At 37.9% G+C, this 27,715-nt stretch overlaps 4 protein-coding genes across 6 annotated transcripts in view; 2 read left to right on the forward strand and 2 right to left on the reverse strand.

Annotated features, from left to right (window-relative positions):
- Positions 1-12,905: 12,905 nt before the first annotated feature.
- Positions 12,906-17,434, reverse strand: mad2l2 (mitotic arrest deficient 2 like 2). Its single transcript, XM_056261118.1, has 8 exons — positions 17,303-17,434; positions 17,094-17,212; positions 16,885-16,956; positions 16,650-16,750; positions 16,475-16,569; positions 16,293-16,366; positions 13,594-13,686; positions 12,906-13,293 (listed from the first exon to the last, which is right to left on the reverse strand). Exons 1-8 carry the CDS (start codon positions 17,340-17,342, stop codon positions 13,255-13,257), a joined length of 633 nt encoding a protein of 210 aa, XP_056117093.1. The 5' UTR covers positions 17,343-17,434; the 3' UTR covers positions 12,906-13,254.
- Positions 17,435-18,168: 734 nt separating this feature from the next.
- On the forward strand, positions 18,169-19,193 carry smim1 (small integral membrane protein 1). The gene is made up of 2 exons (XM_056261121.1): positions 18,169-18,836; positions 18,959-19,193. Exons 1-2 carry the CDS (start codon positions 18,745-18,747, stop codon positions 19,080-19,082), a joined length of 216 nt encoding a protein of 71 aa, XP_056117096.1. The 5' UTR covers positions 18,169-18,744; the 3' UTR covers positions 19,083-19,193.
- Positions 19,194-21,704: 2,511 nt separating this feature from the next.
- Positions 21,705-27,092, reverse strand: lrrc47 (leucine rich repeat containing 47). Its single transcript, XM_056261108.1, has 7 exons — positions 26,468-27,092; positions 25,058-25,525; positions 24,819-24,935; positions 23,998-24,113; positions 23,478-23,580; positions 23,064-23,153; positions 21,705-22,025 (listed from the first exon to the last, which is right to left on the reverse strand). The coding sequence occupies exons 1-7, from the start codon at positions 27,047-27,049 to the stop codon at positions 21,804-21,806; spliced, it is 1,698 nt and encodes a 565-aa protein (XP_056117083.1). The 5' UTR covers positions 27,050-27,092; the 3' UTR covers positions 21,705-21,803.
- A 497-nt stretch (positions 27,093-27,589) lies between these two features.
- Positions 27,590-27,715, forward strand: part of cep104 (centrosomal protein 104) — a 32,010-nt gene continuing 31,884 nt past the window's right edge. For all 3 annotated transcript variants that reach the window (XM_056261095.1, XM_056261097.1, XM_056261096.1), the window contains exon 1: positions 27,590-27,715. The gene's annotated coding sequence lies outside the window, so the exon portion shown is untranslated.

Genomic DNA, 27,715 nt, shown 5'->3' on the forward strand with positions numbered 1-27,715 from the left:
TGAGTGGTGAAAGAACAGAATGATAAGTAATTATTTTGTCACACATAACTCTCTCTCTTTTATTTGTTTCCTGTTATGGGTTGCCACAGCCATTTGGCAGAGGTTTTATGCCGAATGCCCTTCCTGGCACAACCCAGCACTAAGAGTTCACTAACTCATGCAACTCCAGTGCTGTACGTCCAAGAATGTATTTGTTTGTTTTTTCTTTCTCCCTGTTTTTCTCTCTCTCTACTTCCCATTAACATGAAGTAATGGCTGCCACCTGACTCCAATGATTGTTTCTCTGCTGTAATTGGAGGAGGAAAGGAAGCTGTAGGGATTTAAGCAGCACCGTTCTAGTGGTTGGTGTGTGTGGAGGCGGCGTCATGAGGCTTTTCTCAACCCAAAAGCTTTGAAAGTTGTTTTTGTTTTATACTTTGTTGATTGCATTTCTTTAGTGTTAATGTGTTAACACTCTTGTGGACAAGAAATCCTTTTTGTTTTGCAAGTTACTTTGTGTTTGTATATACTTCTGTTATTGTCCATTACCTATGAAGTTTATATTGTTTATTCTTTGGGAAGGGATTAGTAGAGAGGTGTGGGTGGCATTTCCTTTTATATAAGTTTCTCTTGTTTAAGCTAGTTCTGGAGTTAGTTTTACTTATTGTACTTTTGCTTTCTTTTCTTTTTTGTAGCTTAGTTGGGTTCTGCCTAATAGTTAGAGGGTTTATGTTGTTGTTTTGGCCTTGCCCCCTTGAAGCCTGGAAATCCTGCCACATTTGTTAAAGGGACACTTCATCCATTTGCATTAAGCTTTGTATCGTTAGAAACCCAGTCATATTTTTGAATGGTCGTGCATTCAGTGGTTCTCAACTCCAGTCCTCGGGACGCACTGCTCTGCATATTGTGTATGTCTCCCTTATTTAACACACCTGATTCAGATCCTCATCTCGTTAGGATAGAGAACTGAACTGAGTAGCTGCGTCCCAATGTGCATACTATCCATCCTAAATAGTATGTGACATTAGTAATTTTCAATACTATTTAGGGCGTAGTATGCACATTGGGACGCGTCAAGTGTGTCAGATAAGAGAGACATACAAAATGTGCAGAGGAGCGGGTCCCGAGGACTGGAGTTGAGAACCACTGGTGCATTATTCCCTCATTTTTCCCTGAGACGGGAGAAATAAGGATTTCAGTGTTGCAGTTCCTGCTTATGATGTAAAAATCATCATTTTGCGTCATTCTAAGCAGGAAGTCCCATATCTTGGTAGAGGGGTTGAGACTACAAACACTCTGTCCTTATTTTCCCAGGGGGTAGGACCCACTCACGCTACAGACCTTTTACAGATCAGAGGGTGGGACTTCACTTTCTGAAACTAAAAACATTATCATCCATGTTGTTTGGAAGCTAAGCTAACAGGCGTAGTAGAGCCAGATGTGAAGTTACGACAATGGCGAAATGTACTCAATATGATATGGAAGAAGAGGATTTTGAAAGTCTGATGCTCGAATCAGATGTTCGTGGCTTCTTTTACGAGCCGCAATTTAGCGAAGAGGCTGATGAAGGAAAAGGAGGCGGCTGCCTGTCGCGGACGAGGAGCCAGGACTCTGGTGGTGCCTGTGCTCTCACTATGCGCCTACGAACACAGAAATAGAGTTTGTCTGCTGCAAAGAATTTCAATGATGCCAATTTCTCCAGGACGAAATCTCTGAATCAGATGAGGAGACGGACGTTTGTGTTGTGAACCATCCTAGTTTCGCACCGCATATGTTCTGACTGAACATCCTGGTATCATGCAATAATTCACCATTTCAAAAGAAACACAAATGAGGAGTAATTCACTAATGAGTTCGCCATCTAACTAGCCTGGTTAAAACCAGACCATGGTCTGGCAAAGCGTCATAGACAAATCATTTCCAGAGGGGCGTCACCAACAGACGCCGGGGATAGACCAAAAACCAATCAGAGCGATGAAGGAGATGACGTATGCAGAGCGGCGGAGAAACATCTCCGTGTGTTGTTCTTTGCTTGGTTTTTAACAAAAAGGAAACGTTCAAATCGCTTAAAACAGACGCGATAGCTGATTCGAACGAGTGATGTTCGACGGCGGCATCCATCTTTGTAATGTAGGCTACAAAATCTGCTTCAAAATCCCAGCGCTGTCGTCATCGTGTAAAGCCCGCCCCAACGTTTCTGATTGGTGCCTCGATTTCGACGGATTGGAAATGGGTTTGAATGAGCTCTTTGCCAGACTAACTTTCAGAGCAAATCTAAACTTGCCGGAAGTTGTCTGGGTTTTCCCAGGGTACCATCTAACTAGAAATTTTGCGTGAAATGAATTTCAAGCTCTGGTGGTAGCTAGCCTTGTAGAAGGAAGAGTGATTTCTCTGATAGGCGGATACCTCATAGGCACTGTTCTGGGTTAGTGGGAGTGGCTTGCGGAGCTATGCATTATGGGAGTTGTTGTCTTTCATACAAATACACCCTAAAGTTACTTTCTGTCTTTCCTCGGTCAAGAAGGCACCAAATTCGGAATTTATTTTACATTTCGACTACATATATTGCCCACTTTCAATAAAGATCAATGTTCCCACGGGTGAAATGCTCCTTTAAAGAACTTGTTTTGCTATTGAGTTGTTTTTGGTCATTGTTAGGGAACTGGGGTTAGGAATTGAACCTTGCGGCCTCCACTAATCCCACCATTTTTATTCTGTTACTTGTCCCACCAACCCTACACAAAATAGGGATGTAACACACACACACACACACGCACACACACACACACACACACACACACACACACACACTGCCTTCTAGGGCCAATCCATACCTGCATGTCTTTGGACTGTGGGGGAAACCCATGCAGACACAGGGAGAACATCCAAACAGTCACATATAACTATAAAAACATAAAATACTTGGTGTGCACACCAAACGCGAATTTGATTATTTTCGCAAGTAGATTACATGTGTGCACACCAAACGTGAATTTGATTATTTGCGCGAGTAGATTAGGCTACATACAAAGTCATTGCAAAGACCAAAAGGGTCGCAAATGATGCGAATTGGGCGACGGGGTTGCCGCGAATGCTCGATATTTGCCTCAATTGCGTCTTTCGCGCAAATTCGAGCGTGAAATTCGCATGACGCGTTGTCCCGCAAGCCTGTCAATCCTCAAGTAGCGCTGGAAGCGGCTGTCTGTCATCCAGGCACAGTCCCTGGAGTAGACGATGTATTTGAGGGACACACAGAGTTGTGTGCTCCTCTGGATGCTGCTGTGAACCCCAGACACCTCAGAGTTTGCCGTTGTTTCAACGTCAAGCTGCCCCTTGACAGCGTCCAGCCCCGTTTTTTCCAGAGACACACGACGAGCTGACAAAATCATGGCGCGCTCCCCACTCAGCCCGCATCAGCCAGTTCTTCTCCCATTAAGCGAGTCAGGCTTTTACAGTCATTACTTCCTTGCTCCAAAGAAGGACGGAGGCCTCATGAGACATGAGAAAAAGGCCCTCATGAGACAGACATTCAGAATGCTAACAACCAAACAAATCCTTCCGGAAATTCGCCCAGGGGACTGGTTTTTGTCATAGATCTGAAAGATGCTTACTTTCACATCCAAATAGCCCCCCATCACAGGCCGTTCTTGAGATTCGGCTTCGAGGGGCATGCTTATCAATACACGGTCCTGCCATTCGGACTGTCCCTGGCTCCTCGTACGTTTACAAAGTGCATAGCCATTTCCCCCCTGAGACAGCGGGGAATGCGCATTTTGAACTACCTTGATGACTGGCTCATTCTAGACCAGTCGGAGGCCGAACTACTGAACCACAGATCCTGGCACCTCAGCCATCTGGAATGCCTCAGGCTCAGGATAAACTTTTCCAAGAGCATGCTGTTCCCCATCCAGCGTATAACCTTCCCGAGGACAGTTGTCGACTCTGTTCAAATGAGAGATTGGCTCACGCCAGACTGTGCTCTCTCTATCCAACAGCTAGCAGCTTAATTCGTGGTGGGCTCTTTCAGGCCCCTCAGAATGTTCCAGATGGCACTGGGCCTTATGGCCTCAGCATCGTCAGTACTCCAACTGGGCCTACTGCATATGCGTCCCCTTCAGTGCTGGCTATAACCCTGAGTCCCAGCTCATGCGTGGCGATGGCTTGCCATGGCTGTATCAAACCCCTGGCCCCGTGGAAAAACACCAGCTGGTACCAGCATGATGTAAGCATAGGTGTGATCTCAAGGACAAAGGTGATTTCAACAGATGCCTCCAACTCAGGTTAGGGGGCTCTGTGCGAGGGCAGGCCAACCTCCGGCCTCTGGTCGAGCTTAGAGAAGCGCCTACATATCAACTGCCTCGAAATGAGAGCAGTTTTTCTAGCCCCGAAAACTTTCCTCCCAGACCTGGCGGGGGACCACGTCTTGGTTCGGACGGAAAACATGTCGCTGGTGTCTAACATAAATCGCCAGGGCGGTCTCAGGTCCAACAACCTGAACACCATGGCCAAACACCTCCTTTTTATGGGCTCACACCAACCTGCGCTCGCTGACAGCGGCGCATGTACCAGGCGTACTGAACCAGGGTGGAAAAAAACTATTTCGAGACAAAGTCCCCCCAGGGGAATGGTCTCTCCACCCTCAATCGGTTCAACTGATCTGGAGTGTCTTTGGCTGGGCCGAGGTGGACCTCTTCGCCTCAGAAGACAACTCTCACTGCCCAACATTCTTTTCAAAAGACAGGGATGCACTGGCCCACAAATGCCCCAGCCTCCCCCTTTACGCATTTCCCCCGGTCACGATGCTCCCTCAGGTCATCGAGCGGATAAGGGAACACAAGTGTGCGATCCTGCTGAAAGTCCCCCTCTGGAGAACCCAGACATGGTTTACCGAGTTTGCGCAGCTGATAGAGACAGCTCCATGGCCTGTACCGCTGAGTAAGGATCTCCTCATGCAGGCGAACAGAACAATTTGGCACCCTCGTCCCGACTTGTGGGCCCTTCATGTATGGCCCGTCAACGGGTATCCGGGAACCTCTCGGAAAAGGTCCTATACACTATCACCCGAGGCTAGAGTGCCGTCAACCAGACGCCTCTACGCTCTTAAATGGTCAGCATTCACCAGCTGGTGTGAAGCTCGGGACCTTGACCCTTATTCATGTGATGTACCATCAGTACTTTCCTTTCTGCAAGAGCTAATGAACGTGGGCCGGACCCCCTCCACGCTCAAATTATACGTGGTGGCCATAGCAGCCGTCCATGCTCCTGTGGCCGGCCAGTCCTTGGGAAGGAACGACCTGGTCGTGCGCTTCTTTTAAGGGGCCAAAAGGCTTAACCCGCCTCGACCCCCCTCTATACCTGCCTGGGACCTATCCACTTTCCTCAGGGCCCTTAAGGGACCCCCTTTCGAGCCGCTTCAGTCTGCTGACTTAAAGCCTCTATTACTTAAGACCGCATAAAGCCTCTATCACTTAAGACTGCACTCCTGCTAGCACTAGCATCGGTTAAGTGAGTGGGCAACTTGCAGGCGCTCTTTATGAATGGTAAATGGTAAATGGACTGCATTTATATTGCGCTTTCACAGACCCAATGGCCACCAAAGCGCTTTACACAAGGTCGTCCTCAGGCCAAGACATGGTTATGTACCTAAGGTGCTCTCAACCCCGTTCAGATCCCAGGTCATCTCGCTATCGGCGCTTCCCTCACTGGAAGACAATAAAGAATTGAGTCTACTCTGCCCTGTTAGGGCTCTCAGAATTTATCTGGAACGTTCTGCCTCATTAGCCGCGTTTCCACTGCCGGGCTAGGGCCGGGCCAGGGCTAACAGCGAGCCGAGCCGAGCCAGTGGCCTCGGGCCTCAAGCACCGGGCTTGCGTTTCCACTGCCGGGCCAGTAGCCCCGCAGCGCTGCCCTAAACCCCGCCCCTAACATGCCTTTCTGGATCAAACGTCATACAACCCAACCCATTTCAGCGGGTATTATGAATTTATTTATTTTTTAAGTTAGGAAGATAGCATGTATATTAACTCACCGACCGTGGCTGCAATAGTGTCCCGATTGTCTCGCGAGTCGCCACTAACAGAGGGACGCAGCACACCGTCCATCAAGTCGATCCATGGAAAATCCCTTCTCTGAGCTCCGCTTTGTTCATTGTGCGTTTTAATCGCCTTGTACAATACTGCGCCCGCAACTTTTAATTTTTTTTTCCTGAACTTGAAGCGTTGCTCGCTGAATGCTTAGCTTAGAAAGTTCAGCATCGATGTATTTTATAACGTCCTCGTTTCTTCACACCCCGTCAAATTGACGTTGTACCCTTTCTTCTGCCCAAATGCTCAGAAGAGCTTTGGTATCTTCAACAGACCAGTACAGGCGATTCTCCATTTCGAGCAGCGATTATTTTGCGCAATATAAAAAAGTGAAATGTGCATCTTGCTTCAGATCATAACGTTCCATAACACTGATAAACTCCGCCTTTTACCTTGAGCATGCCTCTAGCCCGAGCTGGCCCGCTTTGGCCCAAGGTATTCGACGGGCCAGAAATCCTGGCCGTTGGCCCCGAGTAAGCCCCGATCAAGCCCCGGAAGTGACAGTGGAAACGCGACTGGCCCTGGCACGCACTAGCACGACTCGGCCCTGGCCCGGCAGTGGAAACGTGGCTATTGAGACAGTCAGAACAGCTCTTTGTATGCTTCGGCGGCCGGACCAAAGGGCTTCTGGTCACGAAACAGAGGTTCAATTGGGTCAGAGGGTCAAATTGGATAGTGGATAATTGAACTATCTCTTTAGTCTACGCCTCAATGGGCCTGCAATGTCCCATAGGTGTCAGGGTTCATTCCCCAAGGAGCATGGCCTCTTCATGGGCTTGGTCCAGTGGTGTACCAATTGAAGACATTTGTGCGGCAGCCAACTGGTCTTCACCGTCTACATTTGTAAGGTTTTATAACTTAGAAGTGCCAGCACTGCAGGTACGAGTGCTTTCTATCTGAGAGGTCTTGGCCCCTGAAGGGTCCGAAACCTCTAGATATCCCTTCGCGGGCTCCGATTCTGTCTGGTTCCCGTTGGACTCTGACTTTAGTTCTACTATATGCCTCAGGCCACACAGACCCAGGCGATAGTTCAGAGTGAAGTCATCAGCCAATAGCACAGCGTTTTAAACTGGGTTCCCACTGTGTATAGCTATGCAATATGAAGTGAACGTTCTTGGACGTCACTCACAGAACAAACTTAAAATATTAATTATAAACAAAATAAATATTTTCCCTGTCTTGCAGAACAAAATAAAGATGATATTGATGATGTAAGTAATTTTGTCAAATTCTATTTAACTAATTTAATAATTAAACAAATAAAAGTTTGCTGGAACAGTTACCAGGAAAACTCTAAACACAACAGTCCCCCTATATCAAAGTTTTTGCACCAAGTACATTAATTTAGTTCAACATGAACATCTTTCACTCTACACCTAAGCCTGAAATTTAAAACAAGCGCCAGCATTATGTAGGCTAAATGGATTCTGTTATAACCTTTTTAATAATTATTTAACCTTTTCACTCGTGAAACAAATAATGCAAGAAGGGGAAACACATAGCTACATGTGACAATGACTCATTATTTAAAATTGTGTAAACAAGCCACAGGGAATACAGACAGCTCATCAAATGATTTCTAGAGCTACCTGTTCTTTTGATGTTCTTCAATTGAAAGTAACTTAGGACAAATGCACATGCTATATGAATACATAAACATAAACGAAAGAGCTGTTCTAATAAACGTGGGTGGTTGATTATATTGAAAACGAATTGAAAAAGACACCCCATTTGCTAAATATACAACTATAGACTCCCCAGTTCACAAAAAAAAAAAAAAAAAAAAAAAGATTGTTACCGCTATCAATTTTTTCCTAAGAGCTTCTTGATAACGTTACTTTTGAATGTTCTCTGAATGTTTTGAAACCAAAGTTAGCCAAAGTTCTTTGCTGACAATAATCGCTCATTTGGAACCCCCTACACCGTTATCAAAAAAACGTCCTACATCGTTATCAAATTACAATATTTGTGTTATATCATCTGCGCGGTGGACATGACAAATACTGTAAAGTACTTTACTTTCAAATTTAAAATCACAATTACAAAACACACCTTAGTATGGAGGACCAACTCTACCATATTTAAAAATAAATACAGAAATAAATAAATGCTCAATAAATAAATAAGCATACAATGAATTGCCCCCAAAAATACAATAAACAAATAAATGTAGGTAGAAATTAAATTATACAGTGAGACATAAATGTATATACCTCTTTTAATTAGCTTCTTTATTTATTTACCTTTGTAATAATTACCTTATTTATTTATTGTCCATTATAATCTTCAACTTTATTTATTAATTACTTATTTTTTTAAGTATTTATTTATGTGCATGTTATAATATTTTTGTCTGTTTTATTCTTTCTTTGTATTTTTTTACCCTATTTATTTCTTCAATGCTATTTATTTCTGCCTGTCGTTTTTACATTTCTGTATGCATTTCTGCCTCATTATGCAAATGAGGAGGGGCTGTGTCTTAAGGGGTCAACTTCTGCCCATTGGTTGGTTAGCATTTTACTGCATCGGTCGAATCTACATGCCACCGGCTGCGATTTTTTTTTTTTTTGCAGGGTGGTAGGGGAAGACTCATTAATATTCATTAGGGAACTCATCCCTGATTGTCAATTTAAAAGATACATTTTAAAGTCAAGAAAGTCGCAGTTTGATGTAAAACTGTTGAGGTATAAGACTGTGAAAATACGTAATTAAAAAGACTACAAACCCAAAAGGCGCACATTTTCTCTCAATGAATGAAACTAACTTTACTGAAGCTAACGTCTGTCATTTGTTCTATAGTCTTACGTTATAATCGTAACGTTACACCGTCATGCCTGAGTGTTTTGTACCAGACTGCACACACACGAGCAGCGGATCTCGCTCGTTGTTTCGCTTCCCGGGAGAGGTAGTTCATTGAGCGATTTTCACATAAAACTAAATGTCACTCTTCTGTTTTATGACAAACTGCGACTTTCTTGACTTTCATAATTATCTTTTAAATTGACAAACATCATATGTGTAATTCAGGGCACAGTTCAGACGGAATAAAAAGATAAAGTTGTCTCTCGCCATTGACAGACTACCATACATATTTTTTCCTAAATAAGGTCCCATGAGCCGGAAGCGGAGGGGAGGGGCGTTGACCCCTTAAGACACAGCCCCGCCTCATTTGCATAATGAGGCAGAAATGCATACAGAAATGTAAAAACGACAGGCAGAAATAAATAGCATTGAAGAAATAAATAGGGTAAAAAAAATACAAAGGAAGAATAAAACAGACAAAAATATTATAACATGCACATAAATAAATACTTCAAAAAATAAGTAATTAATAAATAAAGTTGAAGATTATAACGGACAATAAATAAATAAGGTAATTATTACAAAGGTGAATAAATAAAGAAGCTAATTAAAAGATATATATACATTTATGTCTCACTGTATAATTTAATTTCTACCTACATTTATTTGTTTATTGTATTTTTTGGGGCAATTAATTGTATGCTTATTTATTTAGTGGCATTTATTTATTTCTGTATTTATTTTTAAATATGGTAGAGTTGGTCCTCCATACCTTAGGGCCTATCTAATCAATATAATCAAAACATTGTATTAGTATAGTTCTATCGGTCTATTCATTGAAAATGCATGAACTGATTTCTGCAACCATTTAAATACCTAGATTGATACTTATGTAATTATCAATTATAATTAGGCCTATCATCAAATAGAAATATCAATCTGTATAAGAAGGAACATTCACAAAACAACTTAGTGACTAAAGATCATAGTTTGAATCTAATATAATGTAAAAACTGTTTTGAAAATCTTTAGAACGCTACAGCTCTCAATCACACTCATCTTCACTTTGTAAACGTGTATATGGAGCAGTTAAAGAACACAAAATTGTAGGAACATTTGAGTACGATGATAAATCTTGAAATATGAAAAAAATTAAATGGAAGCAAAATACCCAGTAATGAAAACATTTGAAACAAATCCACTGTAAAAAAAAAAAAAAAATCCAGTCTCACACACAGCAGCTGCTTTCATGCATGTGACTCGTTGTATCTCTTGACATCATCAGACAAACACCATGAATGTTTATAGCTACATTTAAAGTGCTTATCCTGAAAATATTATTTTTAAGATTGCTTAAGTTAGTCTTAAAGTCCTTTAGAGAAAATGTTTTTTTTTGTCTCCATTACAAATAATAATGTTGACATACATAAGTTGAAATGTAAAAAATAACATGAATGTACCAACAATAAAGGTGTGTACATTAAAAGTGTCACATTAAAAAACAACTAAAAACCACACTCTGGAGATCTATTTTCATGACTGAAAATAGGTATTTAACCCTTTAAGTGTCACCCCCCTTTTTTTGAATATACATGAAAATGCACATTTCGAACTTAAATGGTTGTAATTCAAGAATGCTTTGGAATATAGACGTAAGATTGGTCTTGTTTTAAAGAAGATATTTGGCAGATTCTTGTAGAAGTGAAATAAATTAAGAAAGTGAAATAGAAAAAAAGTTATAGAAGTTTGAGTTTATGAAAATGTACAATGTAAAAAATTTAATTATTCATATTTTATATAAAATATATATTTTCAAAACCTGGGCGACTCTAAAACTGCAAAAAAAATCAAAGCCAAAAATCTGAACAAGTTGTGTTTCAAATTTTAGGTTGATATCTCAAAAAATGAGCTTTCAGTAAGATTTTGTTTGGGCGCAGTACCAAACTTTTTCACTAGATGACAACCAGACTCCATTACTGCCCATATAAGGGCGCCTCCATTTCCATATGTGTTTTGAATGATATGAACCATTATTTCCACAATTTTCATACAATTTATGAAGTAGACATCCTATTCAGAAGTAATATGAGAAGTTTGGCAGATTTTGATATGATTTCAACCTCTAAGAAACATAAAAAGAACACGCATGTGCGTTTTAGCTTCCTGCCACATCATATAATTTTTTTCTTTATATAAAAAAAAAAATTCAGACCTTTTTTTTTAAATAATTGAATGGATGCTATCTTTTGAACTCTTGGAATGAAAACAAACTGAGGTTTCTACCCTTCTTTCATGATTTTTCATGTTCATCACTATTTCAAAATAAAGGTCTAAGAGTATGAAAATATTATTGTTGCAAATTGATAAATTACGGCTCCTCTGTAATTTATTTTGAAAATCAATCACCAAATATGGAAACTAGAGATTGTAAGCTTTCAAATGATATATAGTTTGTCAAGATTAGTTTAGGTTTAGTATAGGATATTACTGTTTTAAAAATGTAAAGGATTTGGGCCCACCGGTGGGCCCGTGACACTTAAGGGGTTAATTACTTAAATGATATATAACATGACAGACGGGTTAAAATGTAGTACTATAGCATGGAGATTTACAGGAACACAATACAAGAAATGTCACAATTAATTGCAAAACAGTGTAGCCGTTTGTTACATTTCTTTTCCCTTTAAACAGAAAAATGATGTTGCCTGATCTTAATGTAGAACACACAATTTTATTTTCCCTCACAGAACAGGAACAACCACTTTCTCTTCTATTTTTTTTTTAACTCAGTTCTACTAAATGAACAGGAAGTTCTGCTTTTGTGAACTTTAAATACTTTATCTGGATTGAAGATATGTGTTTGTATTAGCACAGAGCTGGAGGTAGAGAGATAAGGAAATCTACAATTACAGTCAGAATTTTAAGGATCTGTGTATGCGTTGACAAAATATTAAACAATGGTCTGGGCAAATATACAGACCAATAATTTAAATTCAGTAGCTTAAATTATGAATGTCTCGAAATAATAATTGGCTGGGATTCAGCATGTCACCGTATTTAGTTTTATGACCTAATATCATTTTTATACATAAAAAGTTTGCTCTTCTGCAAAATAGTTGTGGATGCTGAGGTAAAATTTATTTAAAATGAACAGCGTTCACCAGGTTAAACAAAATAATTAGAACAGTATAATCACCTAAACTTAAACAAATATGGCTTGATATTTAGCCTTTTTAGATTCTTAAAGACTATTTACAGATTCCCATCAGTATTAAAAACATCCAATCAGGCGCAATCAGAATGTGTTAGTTAAGTAATAAGAACTGTGGGAACAATGACAGCATATCCTCACTTTAACTAATTTGGAGTTAACTCATTTAATAGTGTTAATGAACAACAGCTGTAGAAGTGAATTTAACCAACCACATAATGATGCTAGGGCAAGTGATAGTATGAAAGGATCACAAAATAATATTCAGGCTTACACATTTTCCATTTCTAAATTCTACATTTTTCCACTTGTAAGATTTTTCATACCATATTTAACATAAATGGTTCATAGAGTATTATTTTCAGCATTATATTTGGTATATAGTACAGTCATCTGTAAATATTATTTTCTCAGGTTCTCTTCATTGGTTTCCTCGAAGTGATAACATGGCCATTGCGCTTATACGATGATTAAAAAAACTAAATCTGCATATATTTACCTCTGACGCATTAGTTTTATACTGTAATCGTGGTTTGATGTTGAATGATCACCAAACAGCAAAGTTCAGTCTGATTAAGGTGATCGTTTGTTCCTTTATCTGTTTCTGGCTTGAATAGCGCGTGCACATTCGATTAGTGAATTTCACAAGAGACGGTAAAAGACAGAGAGCATTGCGAAATTAAAATGTGCCCCTTGAATTTATTCAATTGTGTTTGACAATCACTAAAGGATCACTAAACTTTTGTCATAAAAACACTCTGCTTGTATGATCAATTTATTTTTTATATGATCAAATTATTCTTAATCAAAATCTAATAAAAACAAACATCTCATTTGTATGCATTTATTCCTCTCACTTAACAAAATGTAGATGTTGCGCTGCGCAGTTTCAAAACTGTTTTCAAGTCTCATACTTCCCTATAGCTTTAAAAACTGGAGAGTAGCCACAAATGTCAGCAACAATTTCAGCACAATGACAAATCTTGAGCAAAAAGTGATAAAAATGAAACAGGCAAAAGATACAGACATACTGATAAACATTAATTCTACTTACTTAAAAAGAAGTAAAGCCCAGCTCAATACATTTCCTTTAAGTTTCTGAGAAATACAAATACTTAAAACCACTTCCTGTAGAAACAGAAACTAACAGAATAATTCATGTACTCCACTTGCAGTGCATCAAGTTTTCTGTGTTTTTTCTTCTACATATAGTTGCATCTGTTTACAGGAAAGGAGAAAACACATTTTAAATAATGTTCCAAGACTGTTACTAGTATATACTTTTTTTCTGAAAACACGTGTTACTTTCTTTTTTTACAAGAACATGGTGTTCTGTGTCAATGGAGTAGCTTTGTGGCTACTTTGTAGTGCCATTGCTATGACCCAGAAAATAGAATATGGTCAGAAATACTTTTTTAAGAGTTTAGACACGTGTATTTAATTTAATACTATCAGCACAACAATGATCCAAGAGCATTTTGTGCCAGCAATGAAATCGGACTGTTGGGAAAGTCTCACCTTGAGAATATCGGAAGTCATCGTTTTTAGAGGAATGAGTTTAGCCTCTTCCATGTGAACTTCCTGCTCATCTGCTACAATCCATGGAAAATCCTGTAAAGCCGATAAGACAAGAATGTGCAGAGATGACAGTTTTAGCAGACGAACTAGCAGCATCCTACATCAATTTAAAAAATCTGACCGCAGTTGGAACAAAAGAGTTTTAATAAAGATAAGACTTGCACATCATGACCCTGAATGTAAAATGTGCGTATCATCAGAGACAATACTTTTAGCTTTCTCAATACTATCATCAGACCAAACAGAAACTGTCTTTGTCTGTGGCTTAGGCCTAGTCCTTTTTAAAAGTGTTCTATAAGTTGGAATCAAGTGAATGGTGTTATGATCACAATTCGATAAAGGGGGTTTGGACTTTGCAACGTATGCATCTATCTAAAATCTTATTACCTCAGGTTTCACTTGAATGTGGCTACTGTTGGAGCACATCTCTTTTGGAAGCTGGTTCCAGCTATGAGTGGCATATTAGCTAATAACAATAAACATTTATTTGTATAGCACTTTTGATACATGGAAATGCAGCTCTAAGTGCTTCACTAGCATAAAAACAAATATTGGCAATACAAAATTATAGATTTACAAAATATCAATATAAAAATACTAAAATAATAAAAGGATCAAAAAGTAAAACAAAACCTTATATACACACAATATTGTTATACTATAGGTTAAAGAAACTCTAACCCCGTCTGTATAACATTACACAATCCATTTGAAATAGACTACTTGATCTCTGACCAGTCAAATCCCATACTGAATACCACTATAAATAGGTCAGATACATGGGATGTGCTTGCCTTGCATTATGATCATTGTATATTAAACTTCAGCATTCACTTAAAACAACATTATTATTTATTCAAATCCACCGAATCAATAGGCATTGCAGGACCAATAAGGTCAAACCAGGCCAGCCTATTATAATCAAATTTCCTCAAATAAAAGTTATTCCACATTAGTCAGCAAAATCTCAAGTCTTTTCTTTGTTAGGTTGTTGATATAGCAACTGTTTAAGTGTCAATTAAGTTTCATTCCTTTTTTTCATTCATAATTTTTCTCCTTTAATCCGATATAAAATTCCATGCCGTATTGGGATTTCCTCCTTTAGTATAGCCAAGGTACATTGTAAGATGGAGCAGGTGTAAAACAAACTTGAGCCGTCTTTATCTGAAGTACATTCCTGTCATGAATGACATTCTTCTGTCTAGATGTTGACGGCACATTAAAGCGGTGCTCCCGCAAAGTATCCATAACCCGGGAAGTTTCCAACAAGGTTTTCCGTTCAAATAGCTATTACTGCTTCTTCAATAGCCCCTGTATTTGTGTTTCTAAAACTGAAAGTTCATCTTCAATAGAGTATCTCAAGATCTCTTTGTTCTAAAAACTCCATCCTGCAACACTGCCGCCATGTGGGGAATTAGTTTTAGTTCTTTGCGGACTCGCCTTGCTTTGAGTGAACACTTGATATTTCAAACTGACTTGATCCTAATGATTTTAGTGATCTGTTGGGTTTATATTTAGTGAGCATATCTGCAATGTAGTGAGGTCCTAGGCCATGGAGTGATTTATATAAAAAAAAAAAAATAGTACTTTAAAGTCAATTCTAAATTGAGCCAGTGTGAAGACCTGGGGACTGATGTGATGTGTTCATATTTTCTGGATCTGCTCAGAGTCCTGGCAGCAGCATTCTGTATGAGCTGCAACTGTCTTATGGTCTTTTTGAGGAGTGAGGAGTCCATTACAATAATCCACCCTGCTGGTGATAAAGGCAAGAACAACTTTCTCTAAGTCTTGACTGGATACAAAATATGTAATTCTTGAAATATTTTTGAGATAATAGTATGCTGATTTAAGGTAGTTAAATGCTGGTAGTTATGCTGTGACATAACTACTGTCTGGCTAGATTCCTGACTAGATTATTATTATTATTTTTTTTTACCCCTAGAGGGATTGCATTCACTTTGAGAACTTCATCTTTGTTTCCAAATGCAATGACTTGTTTAACTGAAGAAAGTTTTGGCACATCCAACAGTTGATTTCATCAATGCATTAACACAGGGAAATAATAGGGCTGTAGTCGTTAGGCGAAAGGCGAAGTAGATCTGGTGTCATCTGCATAGCTGTGGTAAGCAAAGTAAGTCTTAACTCCAGAAAAGATTGAAGATGTCAATAAAGTTCAGTCCCCTTATGTTGCATGTTTTTGCAGCCACGGATTTAGACCAAGCAACCTTGAAAACATATTAGTTTCTCTTTTTGAGAGTGAACGACTGCATTTTAAGCTTTCCAAGTGTTTCAAAGAGACAGCAAGAAATTATACTTCAAAGACTGCAAGTGCACATGAAGCGTTCCATTTGGGACAAGGCCTAAGACTTCACATCAGGTTTGCATGAAAGCTTGTTTCCACCATGGAATAAAAAAAAAAAAAAAGAAGGTAATTGTGACTTTTTATCTCACAATTCTGACTTAATTAATTAAATGTTTTACTCCATGGTGCAAACAAGCTGGCATGCGTTTGCATGTAACGTTTTTGTTTTTGGCCTTCTGGCAAGATTCACTTAGATATCCAGTCAACAGAGTGAGCAAAAGAAAAGAAAAGAAAAGAAAAGAAAAGAAAAGAAAAGAAAAAAGGGGTTTTAACACACCTTGATGACCTGAACTTTTTCCATGTTTCTTGTGGCAGCTTCCCTGGTGTGTACCAGCACTGTGAATGTACATCCTGCGGAGAGAAAATAAGCACAGTAATGTAAATCTATTAAAACTTGATTCAATAAGTGTAAGGTCATTATCCGGGTAGTTTGGTTTGTGGTGAAGGCTGAGCACCTACCTGGAGGATTGGTGTCTAGAACAGCGTCACACACACTGATTTTTAGAATCACAGCTCTCAGAAGCTGCTCCACATGGGACAGCAGAGTCTCTGAGCTGACATGGAAAAAAATCATACACGTATGAAAGACATGCACAATGTTTGCTTCAAAAACACTGAACCGACTGTCACTCACCTGATGGACAGCAGTGGAGGCTGTGAGATCTCAAACACAAATCTCTCCACTGGATGATGCTCTTTATCCATGATCACCACTACAACCTTCTCAGCCTCATTCTGCACAAACAACATCAAACATGTCTTATCCACTCACTTATGTTTTGTAAAGATGGAGCAGTTTTATATTATACTGCTTAACCTGTTTTTTCTTTCAAATGTGTACATTAATCAAAAATTTTATAAAAACTCACCTTCTCTATCAATGGCTTGACACAATGGAGCGTGTCTTGAATGTACTGATTTAAATCAGGATGGCATGACATCTGTCAAATTAAATAAGTGGTCAAATAATTTCTTCCATTCAGCACTACCTTTGGACTCATGACTAATGTTATAAGATGCCCAAAAACATTGATTTAAGAGTACATTACAGAGCTATCATCAATCTTAAAAACCTTACCTGCACAGGAACGTTATATTTCTTCCTTTTCTGAAAGATGCCAGACGGATACACTTCTCTGACATAGAGGATGAGGTGAATGGCCACTTCCAAAAACTCACACAGAATGTCAGCAACAACTGCAAATGACCAATATAATCAGAATACTCACAATTGTGTTATTTGAAAGATGTACCGTGCAGTAAATTTACCAATGAACTGCAATTTACCTTGGCCAAAATTAAGGTCCTGCCTTGTCAGAGTTGCCATAGTGAAATCGCCAAAATAGATGCAACAACCTTTAATTAACTGATGATAGTCTCACATGTCAGCGATCATGCATATGGTTGCTTCAGAATATCTGTGCATTCATTAATAAATGCGAGTCCTCTGAGAAAAATCCTAGTGCAATACATTCAGTGCTATAATTTGAAAAATGTCAGTCATCCGCAAATGCACATTAAATAAACAAACATTTAATAAAACAAGGCAGCATCTCCTAAATGTTTTGATTCTTGAAGGATCACGATGTTTACAATTTTCTTCTGTAATCTGCAGTAGAATAGTAGCGCTATATGGTTTATGTGATTCTGCTGCCACCTACCGGAGTGGATGAACGTGACAAAGCTCCATGGCACTTTAACCAACAGGGGTGTGGTTTTGAGAATCTTTATTATACTCACTTTTTTGTGTGTGAATGAAAGGAATATACTAGTGCGATTATTAAATATTATATCTCATAGTATGCAGTAAGTAAGTAAGTTGGCAGTAAGGCCTAGTCAGAGATCACATAAAATGCATGGTTAAAGAACTAATTCTCTGTAAAATACTTGGCTGTTTTCACCCCCTAAAGTGAGTAAACTGGCAGGTGAATAATGAAAAGTATTAACATCAAGGAAAGACTACTATGATAACTCACGTGTATTAAATTCTGCAGGGATTTCATAAGATTTAACTTGTTTATATAAAGATAAGTTGATGCTTTTAATGAAATATTTATTTATTTAATATACTAGTTCTTCACAATAATAAGCCTACTTCCCTCAGGGAACAAGACAAGTTTATTTTTATTAACCAAGACAGCAGTTTAGGTATTTAATTTATGACGGGCTCGGGCTGTGAGCAAAGGTTACCCAAACGTCCTCGTGGACCCACTGCTCTTTAGGATTGACGCACATAAGACAGTGTGAGAGGCTAGGATTTGATGACTTCCCAGTTGATGTCCTGAGAACGTGTGAGTATTCAAATTATGCTTCGATCGGAAGACAGATTTGCAAATAAAGCAAATTCATTCTATCAATATTTTGATTGTAACATTAATGTGATGCAGCACAAACTTAAGGATCTTGGGGGGAAAACAACCACAACTCTTTAAGAGGGAAACACTCAATATAAATACACAATAGCAGCTGTATATACTTCTTCATGTAATGGACCTTAGTCACTAACATAACATGATTCATATTATTCATTAACTCTTCTTTATCATTGATAACTGAACTACTGAATGATTCACTTTCCAACGCACAGCCAAGCCCATTACCTGAAAGTAAACTTGAAATGATTTTATGTCTAAAAGTAGCAGGGTAAGTTTGAACAAGTTTGCTAGTATAGCTTCTCCTTTTTATTTACTTTCTTTTTTAGCTGACTAGGAGCAGACAGCTGGAAGGAAATGGAGTCCAATGAGGCCAGTGTTCAGTACAACCGCTGGAGTGAAGACAACATGAATATGCCAGTACCGCAGTCACAGTCCAGACTGACTGGGTGAGAATCCATGATTCTAGTTTTCAGAGAACTGAAAAATAAACAGTGTTAAAGCAAAGCTTCATAAGTTGTTATTGGAGTCAATCAGAAAACTCATGTCAATCCCATCTGTGCCCATATAGACTCTATAACAGGCTGTGCACTGGACGGCTGGGTATCGTACTGAAAGTGGCAGCATCGTTGACCGTGATGGTAGTTATATACATAGTTGGATACATCACAGGATACTACGTTCACAAATGCTGACGAGGACACTCCACGTATCTGGAAGGAACTGGATATTGAAAAAAAAAAAAAAAAAAAACTGGCTCTTTTTGGAAACATGAATTATGTCCATAAAGGAAACATTGTATAAGAGTTTATCAACATTTATCAATATTTTTTGGAATGTGTCATTCTGCATCACAGACAAATGCATTACATTTATTTTTAACTCAATATATTAACCAATTAAATATAACAAATAAACAAAAAACAAATAAATAAAATTCTTCAGGAAAAAAAGTGATGTCAGTGATCTCACCATCTCATATTCAAAAGAACATCAAAGGAGTCTCAACAGATATAGTCAGCTATTATGGCAATATAAAACATTCTAAAGTTATATAAAAAAAACAGTAAACACTTTACAATGAGGTTCAATTTGTTAACATTATTTAATGCATAGTATTTATTAATCTACACAGTAATATTAATTCCTATTCAAAAATTAAAGCCAGTAAGACATTTTTAAAGAAATGAATAGTTTTAGCAAGTATGCATTGAATTGATTGCTGTTCTGTTGAACTTTTATTAATAAAAGAATCATGAAAAAATGTTTCCACAAAAAATCTAGCAGCACAACTGTTTTCAACATTGATAATAACAATAAGAAATGTTTCATGAGCACAAAATCAGCATATTAGAATGATTTCTGAAGGATCATCTGAAAATTCAGCTTTGCCATCACTAAATTAAAATTTAAATATATATTAAAAAAAGAAATCAGTTACTTTATTTCAAAATATTACCATTTTACTGTATTTTTGATCAAATAAATGCATCCTTGTGAAAAGTGACTTTTTTCTTACTGACCCCAAACTTTTTTTAAGCAATACTACTTTTCATGTTGAAGTTACAGTTTTAATAATGATCATGACACCTAATGCTTTAACTGTTGTTAACTAACTAAACATTATTTTACACTGTTAACAATTAACATTACACATAGACATCAGTCATGGTCATAAATGATTTTAATAGTATCCACATCCTGCTCTTCTAGTATTTGATCAATAATCTCATCTTTTAATGGAGAAAACAAGCTTGCGTTTACTTTGACGATCCATGTGATCCTTTGGTTAGTATAATACTCGTCCTCCTGATTGTCTATCATTTCATTCACGTCCTTCTCATTTTCCATCTCAATAGCCGAATCTGAGAGCGTCTGCACAGGTCTGCCCTTAGATACACTCGCAGAGTCCTTCATCCCTTCTGTCATCGCTTCTCTCTCATTGGCATTGACATTACTGGGCTCTACACCCAGAAATCCATCCTGTAGCTGCCTTGCTGATGGATCAGAAATCTTCAAGCTGTTCTGTCTCAGTTCTTGGTTTTGAACCAGCACGCTCTCATTAAAGACAGCCAGCCCGTTGCAGATCAGCTGACATCCTTGCTTTTGTCTGCTGAACAATGCCTTGTCCATCTTTATGCTGGTGGACAAGATATTGGCTTTCTTCTCCTGACATTCTACCTCCCAGCTTGGCACACAGTTTTTTGTGCAATACATGGAGATGGTAGACATTCTTGGGCTGTATATTGGAGGCAGTGAGCTACTCTTTGCCAAAGTCCTGCCATCGTTCCCCTTCGGCATTAAAATCTTCAGAGTTTTGCAGGTTTGATCTTTACCATTGCCAGCCAATTTCCCCCCTAATGATAAATGGTAGGATCCCTTTTTTCCAATCAACTCCAGACAAATAGGCACAGATGGGCTGGAGGTCTTCAATGTCTCAAGCTTATGGAAATTCTCATGGATGCCATTATGAGTTTTGTTAGATCCACTCTTCCATCTTGTCCTGTGGTCCCGATTGTCATTCCTCTGGTCACTCTGGGTCATTTTCATTACTTTTTAAATAGTCTGCTGTCAATGTCATGTGGCATGATGGACTGTCCCGTGAGACAGAGTCCTGCTTGCATCTCTTATAGACAGCTCAGACTTACTCTCCTCCTCTTTACATTTCCCGAGTCCGCCAGTCATCTGATCTGTAACCAAACCCGAAGCATTCATGTGCTCCACAGGCACAAACAAACACAGGATGAAAATAATGCTAAGTGTTTACTAAAAATGTTTGAATACGTGCATTTTTAAAAATGGTTAATGCTAACCTTACTTACTAACTAGTTTGATGCAGATGTTTCCCTTCGGACTAAAATTCCTTACGGAAAGTCGACCTAAGTGCATAAACATGATATAGGAAGATTTATTTCACTGTATAATTCTATTACTCTCCCAATGGAGAAATTCAGTGTAACATGGGAAGTTGAAAAAAAATTGGACGTTTATTTTATTGACAAGGGCAAAGTAATAACTATTAAATCATATTAGTGTTCCATCAAAAAAAAACTTGTTGCTTTATGTTTTGTTTTTGTTGCTATGGGTATACTATGTATATTTTATTTCCATAAAGTGCAATGAAAACTTAAAATGTATGGAAGCCTGTTTCCACCTCATAGTAGAAAATGTAAATGAAGGATAAAGTGTAAAAAAGGAAATTAAATCACATTGTGAGATATAAAGTCAGAATCGCTTTTATTTTTTTTAGTGCTGAGGTGGAAACAAATACAAAAAGATATCTTAGGGAGTGTAAATGAAAACCACTACATACAATATTTAAATTAATGTTTTAATTTAATTAGAGATAATTATGCAATTTTATGGGTTCAAGCATTACAAAATTACAAAGAAAAAACATCAACAGCTGAATTTAGTTATCGGATGACTGATAAATTGCTGAGGTCCGACACCAGGTCAGTTTTTGATGGGTAGACCACTTTAAGGTTTCCCTCTACATCAAAGACCTTCACTTGTAAAACAGTCAGCTCAGGGGTGGCCGGGTTCTCCGCGGGACGATCTGAAATCACATCCGTCTCTTCGTCCGAGCCCACATCGTCCTTTATGTCAAAGCTTAATTTATTAAGCTCTGCCATTTTCTGAAAAAGAAACAAGAATAGTCAGAGGAAATTCATGACTATTACTGCTGTTGTCCATTGTAAACTTTCATAGCTTGCAAAAATGCTGCAATGAATGCTTAAGGAAAATGCTTTTTTAGTGTGCAAGTGCCTTAGGTACTTTAGAGTAGGAAACTATGTGAAAACAGAAGAACACATTTAAACATGCATTTAAACAGCAGAGTAAGTTTGGAATAGCATAATTGTTGATGAAAGTCAATTGAATGCAATGACAAAGCTCGATAACTGATTTAATGTCACTAAAAGTGTGTTGATTCAAAGAGTCTTATGTTGTCTTATATTAAAATATTCAGTAGTTATTTGAGCTGTCGTAAAAAAAGAATGTACGAAAGTGGGACAGGTCATTTGTATCATGGAGGAAATCTCACAGCTGCAATCTAAACCAAATCCTTGGTTTTATCTTCCATGTCACGTTTCACGGATTTCCATTAAGTCAGGTACATTTTTTTAATTACAAAAAATGGAACATTTTAAAAACAAAACAAAACTATAATTTAGGAACATTAATTAAACTAATAGGACAACTTGAATAATAAAATCAGCAGCATTCAGGGGCTCTGGAATTGTATTTTGTGATGGTGCAATGCCTCCGAGACACTGTACACCAAGTGTGTGTGTCTCAGCAGAAAGATGAGCTCATTTCTTCCACAAGGGTATCAGCATTCAAAAGCTGTGCATTCAAATAGCATAACAGCACTAATCCAATCCTGCACTCTTACAGGGCAGACTCAAATCAGAGCCCTTACTGTAGAGTAGGTCAAATAGTTCATATAAAAATATATATATTATTTACAGCAGAGCAATACTAGTATATATCAATTTGAAAATGAAAATCAGACAAAATATTGGACTGACTGGACTGATATTGAAAAAGGATTGATTTAGTTGTGCATATTTGTGATAAAATTTATATTATGTTCCTATGTGAATAAAATAAACACAAAATGGTAAATTAAATATATTTAAAAAATATAAAATAACACTCTAGTGGTATCTTACTATTATCAGTGCATCCATGACATCTTTACAGATCAGCAGACTGGTGGAGCTCGTCACTTCTAAAAACAGCTCTTGTGTGCTTTTCTTTATCTGCAGAGACAGAAGTTTATTAAAAATGCTGTTTAGCAAAAAACTATTTTAATACATAATAATCACAGACATTTTGTCAGTTACTCTTCTCTTTTAAATACATTTGCATTGGCAAGAATGTATGAATATATCACTGCTTAAAATTTTTTTATTTATTTTTGTCATGACCTACTTTTAAAGTCCTTCTTGAGAAGAAATAGTAATTGTCATACACAAAAACCTCGCATAAAGCCATAAAATCAGTAAAGTCTGATTAGGTCATCCACCTTCATCATCAAGACCTGAAATAACCTTGGCATATTTCACTTCATTTACATAAATTACCTTAGTCCTCTCACTGTTTGTGATTGGTGGAAATGAGACCACATGATCATCTGCGTCAACCAAGCAGGGGTAGAGATCTTTTCCATCAAGGAGTTGAAGGTATCTGGGGGTGAAAAATTAAAAGTTGGGGATACGTCCATGAAAAGCTGAATAATAAATAACGCTGAATAATGAGATCAGTATTTGCACTTAGTGTTCTGTGCAGCCAATGCAATTACATGGATGAAATTACACCAATTACCCACAACAACATAATAGGTGTCTGACAAACGAGGGATATTTTTCAGATCACTTAGAAAGGGATCAGATAGCAAACAATGCATTTTGGGAGCATAACATAGTCCCTATTTTCTGCAATTGGAAATAATGTCACATTTAGTTTTCCACAAAACCTTCTGCATTCTTTTGCTTGAGAGATTGTGCCCCCTAATGTTTCAATCTGTACACAAGTCATTATAATATTAAATAAATCACAGCAATTTATATTAAATAATCAGGAATGTAATGCATGTCTTCTCACTTGTGGAGTCCAGAAACGTTCTGTCGCTTTTTCTGTTTTCTCTGTTCATCTGCTTCCTGTTGAAGATGCTTCAGCAGGTCGGATGCCTTTATCTCCTTACGACCCAGAGGAACTATCTACACATATTTCCAAAATAAAACAATTAATATATGACAATATTATCAAAGTACTGTGCTGCAGGTATGTTTACATGTGGTGGTAATGTTTCAATGAAAATTTGTCATTAATAATTTCATTATGTAGCAAGCAAGCATTTTATAAACCCAAAAGGGATTTGAGGACGTGCTATACTCTGAATATAGTCAGCTGAAGGAGTTTGTCACTATTTATATTTCTGTCAATATATACAGTAGCTCTTAGCTTATTGCTTAAACCTGTTCTCTAGCGTATAAATGAAACCATCAATTACGAGAATGAAGCCACGTAACACATCCTATTGTCCTACTGCCTGTGGCCTCTTAGAGAGGTGCCGAATTCACTGTCAACACAAAAGAAACAACAGCGAGAAAAAGGACTGTTCATTTATTATTAAAAACTGAGGATTATGGGACTTCTCTGTGCCATTAGTCAGCTGGTGGCTTTGAAACCAGATTCCCGCCATTCATAAAAACTGTATCGACAACGGTTATCAAATATTCATTGTTCCTTCATTGTTTAACTGTTATGCAACTAGTGGAGATGCTCTGATTGATGAGTTACGCAACAAACTAGAGAGACGTGAAAGATCATGATTGTTTAATTGTGTTGAATTAAATATTTATTCTAATATGAGGTATAAATCAAAAAAAGATACACACAGAGTGATAAAATGCCTTGGGTACCTTCAGTGTATCTGGTGACCTGGCGTCATACGTCAGAGGAGCCTTTAGTAAGCCCAGGTCATGGGTTGCAATGGTTGCCGTTGTCCTTTTGGCACAAATCTCATCATGAAGTTTGGTCTGCAGACAGGATGGTAATACATTAATATTTAAAGAAGCTTATATAAAATGAATCAGAAACAAACAGACAGAGAGAATACAATATGTTTGATGGCTGAGATATTTGTTGTAACTTGTGTCACCTGAGCAACTAGAAATCGCTTGAGTGAATTTCCTTGTCTGAGGTTCATGCCTTTCACAATACAGCACACTATGTATGGCCGGACATCCTTAATGCCTGCGGAAACTTTCACCGTAACAGCTGTGGGCGCTTCGGATACGTGAAGAACTCTCACAACCATCCGATTAAGCTCATCCACTTCCTCTGCCTCTTTTTTGCCTTTCTGCTTTGCAGCGCTTTTCTTCTTGGAGACGTTACGGCCAGCGTCGGCCTTCTCGCCCACCTCTCCATCTTGCTGCTTGCCTTTGCCTTTCCCCCTCCCTCCTGCCCTCAGGTAGTCTAGGACTGATTTGGTCTGGCAACCATTCACCATCTTCTCAAGCCTCTTGTCCTTCAGCTTGTTCCCTTTAAAATTGGTCTCTTTCAGCTTGGTGCAGTCGGCCAACTCGAACGGAAGCTCTTGGAGCTTGTTGCTGGAGAGATCCAAAACCTGAGATAGGCGAAAGTGGGATACACGAGAAGATTAAGACATTCAACCCTGGCATTTTAAATAATATTAATGCATATTAATATACAGTAATGGCCAAATATTCCAGAGACCACTAGTGAAATGTTTGCATCTTCTATTACTTTCAAATTTATTAATTTAGACATTTTAAATGAGTTACAAATTATAATTCTATTTTATTTAAAAAAATTAAAAATAATCCCCCAAATATTTCTAAATAATACATTTTATCAGATTTTTTTAACTGAGTATATAATACACCCCCTAAAATCTTTAAAATTAGTTTTGGGGGGGGAAACCCCACAAAACTGATTCCTTATTTAAAAACTAAATTATTAAAAATCAATTGATTACTTTTATTTATATTTAAAAGGTCTAAAAGTCTGAGACCATAAAGTGGAATGCTTCTGTTTACACATTACAAATTATTGGCCTATTATCAGAGAAAGAATTGTATATAATATTTTAAGTACATTATACACCACCTACAATCTTTAGAATTACGTCTAAAAATCACAACTGATTATTGATATTTATTGAACACTAAATGGTTAAAAAAATACACCCATTTAACATTATTTTCTAATTTAATAATAAATAAATAAATAAATAAATAAATAAATAAATCATTACAAATTGTAGGGCTATTATCAACATTTAACATTATTTTCAAATTTAATGGGGAATAATTTGTAAAAAAAAAAACATTACAAATTATAGGGCTTTATCAGCATAAAAATGGCTAAAAATATATTAAAATGTTTCCATAAAAATAAATACATAATATTATTAATAATAATAGGAAGTTGTGTTTTACAAGTTGTGTTCACAACTGATTACAACTTGTATTTATTAAACAATTTACATATTCAATTCAAAGATAGTATCATTTTCAAGTGGATTTCTCCAATCAATGAAACACACCTTCAGTGCAGCCAGCTTATGAACGTCCCTGCTCAGCTCCTCTATCGCGTTTTCTGATGCAATAATACTGCTGAGGAGCTCCAGGTTGGAGCACCATAAGTCTTCTGGAAGCCGTGAGAGCGCATTTTTGGACACATTGATGCTGGCGAGCTTCACACACTTGCTCAGACCATCCGGCAGAGCAGTGATGCTATTGCAGCTGACATTTAAAGTGTTGAGCTCGCTCAGTGCACAGATCTCCTCGGGCAGAGCCTGCAGCTGGTTGACAGACAAATCCAGGACTTTGATCGCCTTCAGATCACCGATGCTTTTTGGGACTGAAGTGAGTTTGTTCCTGCAGAGAATCAGACTCTGTAGATGAGACAGATGCCTGATGTTCTCGTGGATCTCATGTAAACTGGGACATTGACTGATCTCCAGGTAGTTCAGGAGCGAGAGGGAATAAAGTCGCGGGTGAAGTCCGCAGCTGTCCTGGATCTTTTTGTCAAACGCCGAACCTTGAAGCACCAGCTCTCGTCTGTTCTCCTTTTCTGCTTTTTCTATTTCTGGCCAATTAGCCAAAGAGCTGTTTTCTTCAGCCATGCTGTTCAGTGTAACCCGGAACGTGAATATAACCCGGAAGCGCTCATCTAGGTGGCAGTTTTTCATAAAAATTTTTTTACAGTTAAATCAACGTTATAAGTATTGTATTTTTTAAAGGAAATGTTCATATTACATATTTTTAAAGTTACATCTTACACGCTGTTTTAAGATAATACACCTCCGTCTAGACTCATTCTAAAAGAACTACAAGTAACAGCATCCCGTTCTGCACGACAGCCTGAAGTTTTGATTCACCCTAGTGACTCGAATCTTTTGAATCTGTTCATATAAAAGATTTGTTCAATGACTTTTCATGTAACGTCATACACCAGTAGGTGACGAAGTGGATTTTCTTTGTCTCTGTTTGTGTTCGTGTTGGGTTGTGCTGCTTTTGTGTTATTTTTTACAGTCTATGGTGTTAACACAAACACAATAAATACTCAATGGGATATACGTACTGCAAACCGGGTAGACCTTATTTAACAAAAGTACTGTAGCTGCTACATTGAACTGAACCAGCGTCACTATGGTGAACGAGAACGATTCGTTCACCTAAAAGATTCATTCAGAATTAATTCAAGTACGAAAAAACACTCGCGCATGCGCTCAGGTCTCAGTTGTCAAACGGTGGTTATGGAGATGAACGTAGGCAACTGCTATATTTGG

The sequence above is a fragment of the Rhinichthys klamathensis genome, unplaced genomic scaffold (genome assembly GCF_029890125.1).
Source record: "Rhinichthys klamathensis goyatoka isolate OS25496 unplaced genomic scaffold, OSU_Roscu_1.1 h1tg000180l_1, whole genome shotgun sequence".
NCBI classification, from domain to species: Eukaryota; Metazoa; Chordata; class Actinopteri; order Cypriniformes; family Leuciscidae; genus Rhinichthys; species Rhinichthys klamathensis.

Bases quoted from the DNA above. Each gene is read 5' to 3' on its own strand.
- smim1 (XM_056261121.1), top strand. From the start codon at position 18,745: ATGGAGTCCAATGAGGCCAGTGTTCAGTACAACCGCTGGAGTGAAGAC. The intron at 18,837-18,958 runs GTGAGAATCCAT...GTGCCCATATAG, and splicing joins TCACAGTCCAGACTGACTGG to ACTCTATAACAGGCTGTGCA.
- lrrc47 (XM_056261108.1), bottom strand. From the start codon at position 27,049: ATGGCTGAAGAAAACAGCTCTTTGGCTAATTGGCCAGAAATAGAAAAA. The intron at 24,114-24,818 runs GTACCCAAGGCA...AAATATGTGTAG, and splicing joins GGTCACCAGATACACTGAAG to ATAGTTCCTCTGGGTCGTAA. The intron at 23,581-23,997 runs GTGAGAAGACAT...TTTCACCCCCAG, and splicing joins AACGTTTCTGGACTCCACAA to ATACCTTCAACTCCTTGATG.
- mad2l2 (XM_056261118.1), bottom strand. From the start codon at position 17,342: ATGGCAACTCTGACAAGGCAGGACCTTAATTTTGGCCAAG. The intron at 17,213-17,302 runs GTAAATTGCAGT...GGTCATTTGCAG, and splicing joins GGACCTTAATTTTGGCCAAG to TTGTTGCTGACATTCTGTGT. The intron at 13,687-16,292 runs GTGTGTTAAAAC...TCGGCTTTACAG, and splicing joins AAAAAGTTCAGGTCATCAAG to GATTTTCCATGGATTGTAGC.